Here is a 3,144-nt window from a genome sequence, read left to right as displayed (position 1 = left end):
AAATTAAATACGCAACAACCGGTCAATCCTCCCATTTTCCCATCCACCAATCAGAAAACACGGCACTTAAGGACCGCACTGCGGCCAAGACCGCACCAGACCGCGGTCTGGGGGCGGTGTTCTTGGTTGACGTGGCACAAATTGCGGTCTGGGACCGCGCCCACACCCTTCAGCCTAAGATGTGAATATGAAAGTTTTCATGACAAGGAATGACGTATAACTAACTAATAATATTTTGGTCAATGTCATGTGCAGTTGTAAATAAACATTTAAATATAATTGCTGAAACTCATAAATGAATAGGGAAGCTTATGAATTTGTTTATATTTTAATATGGGACTTTCTTGGAAAAGAAGTTGATTAGCAAAGCTATAAATATATGTTTCAAACCCTCTCTTTAAAGAACAACTCTTCATCCCTAGCCATTTTTTTTAAACTACATACTTTTCGCAATCAAAAATGGGTCTTAGTCGATTGCTTTCTTTAGTTTCTAATGTAAAATGCTTTGGTAGATCAATATCTCTTAGTGACAGAAGTTATCAAAGTGATGTGCCAAAAGGTCATCTTGCAGTGTACGTTGGTGAAACCCAGAAGAGGCGGTTTGTTGTCCCAATATCTTACTTGGATCAACCATTGTTTCAAGTTTTGTTGCGTCAATCTGAGGAAGAATTTGGGTTTGACCACCCAATGGGAGGTCTAACCATTTCCTGCAAAGAAGATGAATTTGTGAAGCTTACCACCCTGTTGAAAGCTTCATGATAGTTCTCGAATCTAATTGTTGTAATTGCACGTCCTCATTAATGAATTCCTGTAGAGTCGGTGGTGGACTTACACCCATGTTTGGGTAAATGTATACATGTATATCTTGAACTTTTTTACAGTTTTTTTTGTAATGTAAAAGAGATTATGTATACATTCTTTGTTATTGTAATTCATATGCAGAAAGTGTTTTGTAATGGTAAAGCATTTGGATTGTAGATCCACAGCTCCATGAAATGTGAATCTAATGAGAACAAGTAATTCATCCCGACAAATGCGAATTTGAACACATGGCTCATACCATTGAAAGTATGAAACCTATAAGCTCTAGTACCACTTGTCGGCAAAATTACAAATGTGGCTGAAAGTACCTTAAAAATCGAGTAAACAAAAGACACTAATTTATGACTATTTACGACTTTTCATGTGACTTCAAGTCCATAAATTAAGTTGTCTCCCAGTTCCAGTTTTTCTCCACGCGGCTTGCGTGCATGACATGAAGTCGGCAAATGCAAGTTGAGTACCAATGTAGGTCTATGATGAGCTTTTGTTTCATGTTTCAGCTTATAATGAATAACAGATTTTTCACATGTTCAATGTTCTTTATACTTTAGACCACCGTTAAATGGAAAAATCTATGGTTTTCGCTTTTTTTAGATCCGCAAGAACAGCAAGTCAAAGTGGTCGGCTGAAAATGAATCAAGTGCACAGTAATATAGTGTGTAGCAATATATCCGGAAACGACTATGAACAAAGTTACAAAGGACTTCGAGTTGTCGAGTTGATATGCCGATATGTTCGTATATGCATTAGTGGGAACGTGAGAAATGCCTAGGAAAGCAATTATGCTTCAAATGTTTATAACTCTTAAATTATCCGAGTGGCGTCATTTGCTTGCAAGCACCGGCAGAAATTAAAGCACGTGGCCAAATCCCTTTATTTGGCAACCCTAATTCAATTCGAAGTTTTCTGGTTATTGGCATGCATATGAGCCTCCAATCTGATTCAATATTCATGGTGTTTGTAGCTAGTACTATATACTAGTATTTATACTCATTATAACCATTATTTCATGTTCTTACATATTTATACTATTTTCTTTTTACACGGATCGTGATTTTCTACTAATATCGGCGGCATCATTACCGACGACGCAAAGTATTAGCGGCGACATGTAACCCGCAAATTACGTGTCGCCGCCAAAAGAAAAGTTTGTTCTTAAATGGAAAATGTCAGAAACGAGGTTTTTCAATTCTAGCGATTCGTATATATATTTGCACTTTTCCAAAATGGAAACATACCCAAAGAAAAATTTGTTCTTTCATCAACATATTGCTTATATTAGATTATTAATCGTACCTTTTTTTAATTAAAAAAGGACTTATAATTTTCATTTGACTAAAAAAAACATAGGAAACTTGTTCTCATGACGGAGAAGTAATTTTTTAATTATTTTCCTCATTTTGATGTGCGAGGATAATTAAAGATACCGTAGACATATAATTGCTTGCTCCAATGATTAGTCATTTATCGAGCTATACGCGTTTTGTTTATATTTATTTTTTGTTAATGATTTATTTACAATAAATACATTCTTGGAAATATGAGCAAAGCAGGCTTCGCCTTTCCAGCATACGTTGCCAAGTCTCGTCTATGCTATAAATACATGTCCCAACCCTTCTCAAACTACAAATATTCTATTCGATTCTATCTGTTGAAATCTACTTCGCAATCGTGTTCTTTAATTCAAGAACTTATACATCTTAAAAATATATATATATTCTCACTCTCCAATACATGGGTCTTATGTGGTTGTCTTCGTCGTTGGTTTTTGGAGTGAAAAGTTTTAGCAAATTGAACACTACACGCAACAAAAATTATCAAAGGGATGTGCCGAAAGGTCATCTAGCAGTGTATGTTGGCAAAAACAAGAAAAGGCGGTGTGTCATCCCAGTATCATACTTGGAACAACCACTATTCCAAGACTTGCTGCGTCAATCTGAGGAAGAGTTTGGGTTTGATCACCCAATGGGAGGCCTAACCATTTCATGCGAAGAAGATGAGTTTTTCAAGCTCATAAGCCAATTGCATGTTTCATTATATATTGTAGACCAACAATGAGTCTTTATTTCTCCGGACACTCTTGATAAATTAAAGTCATGCCAAAAAGGTGTAATTACTTAGTTGATAGAAATGTTTCGAATTTTGTTTATACAAGGGGCATTTCCATTCAAAACACATAGATATGTCTAATTTATTTGTATTACGGTTTTGCAAAAGTCACCGTATTTGGTTATAGGATCTCGTAAATCAGTTCTATCACCCCAACCCCATCCCACCCCACACAAGCGAGGTTGGGGAAGTCCAACACGAAGGTTGGTGCAA

General features: G+C 36.2%; 1 protein-coding gene across 1 annotated transcript; it reads left to right on the top strand.

Moving 5' to 3' along the window:
• The first annotated feature begins 2,556 nt into the window (after positions 1–2,556).
• Positions 2,557–2,880, top strand: LOC145131446 (auxin-responsive protein SAUR23-like). The gene has a single exon (XM_079066126.1). It carries the CDS (start codon positions 2,557–2,559, stop codon positions 2,878–2,880), a length of 324 nt encoding a protein of 107 aa, XP_078922252.1.
• The last annotated feature ends 264 nt before the right edge of the window (positions 2,881–3,144 follow it).

The sequence above is a fragment of the Lactuca virosa genome, chromosome 8, assembly GCF_052849685.1.
Source record: "Lactuca virosa cultivar CGN04683 chromosome 8, Lactuca_virosa_CGN04683_v6, whole genome shotgun sequence".
NCBI classification, from domain to species: Eukaryota; Viridiplantae; Streptophyta; class Magnoliopsida; order Asterales; family Asteraceae; genus Lactuca; species Lactuca virosa.
This window is presented reverse-complemented; position numbering and strand designations above follow the sequence as displayed.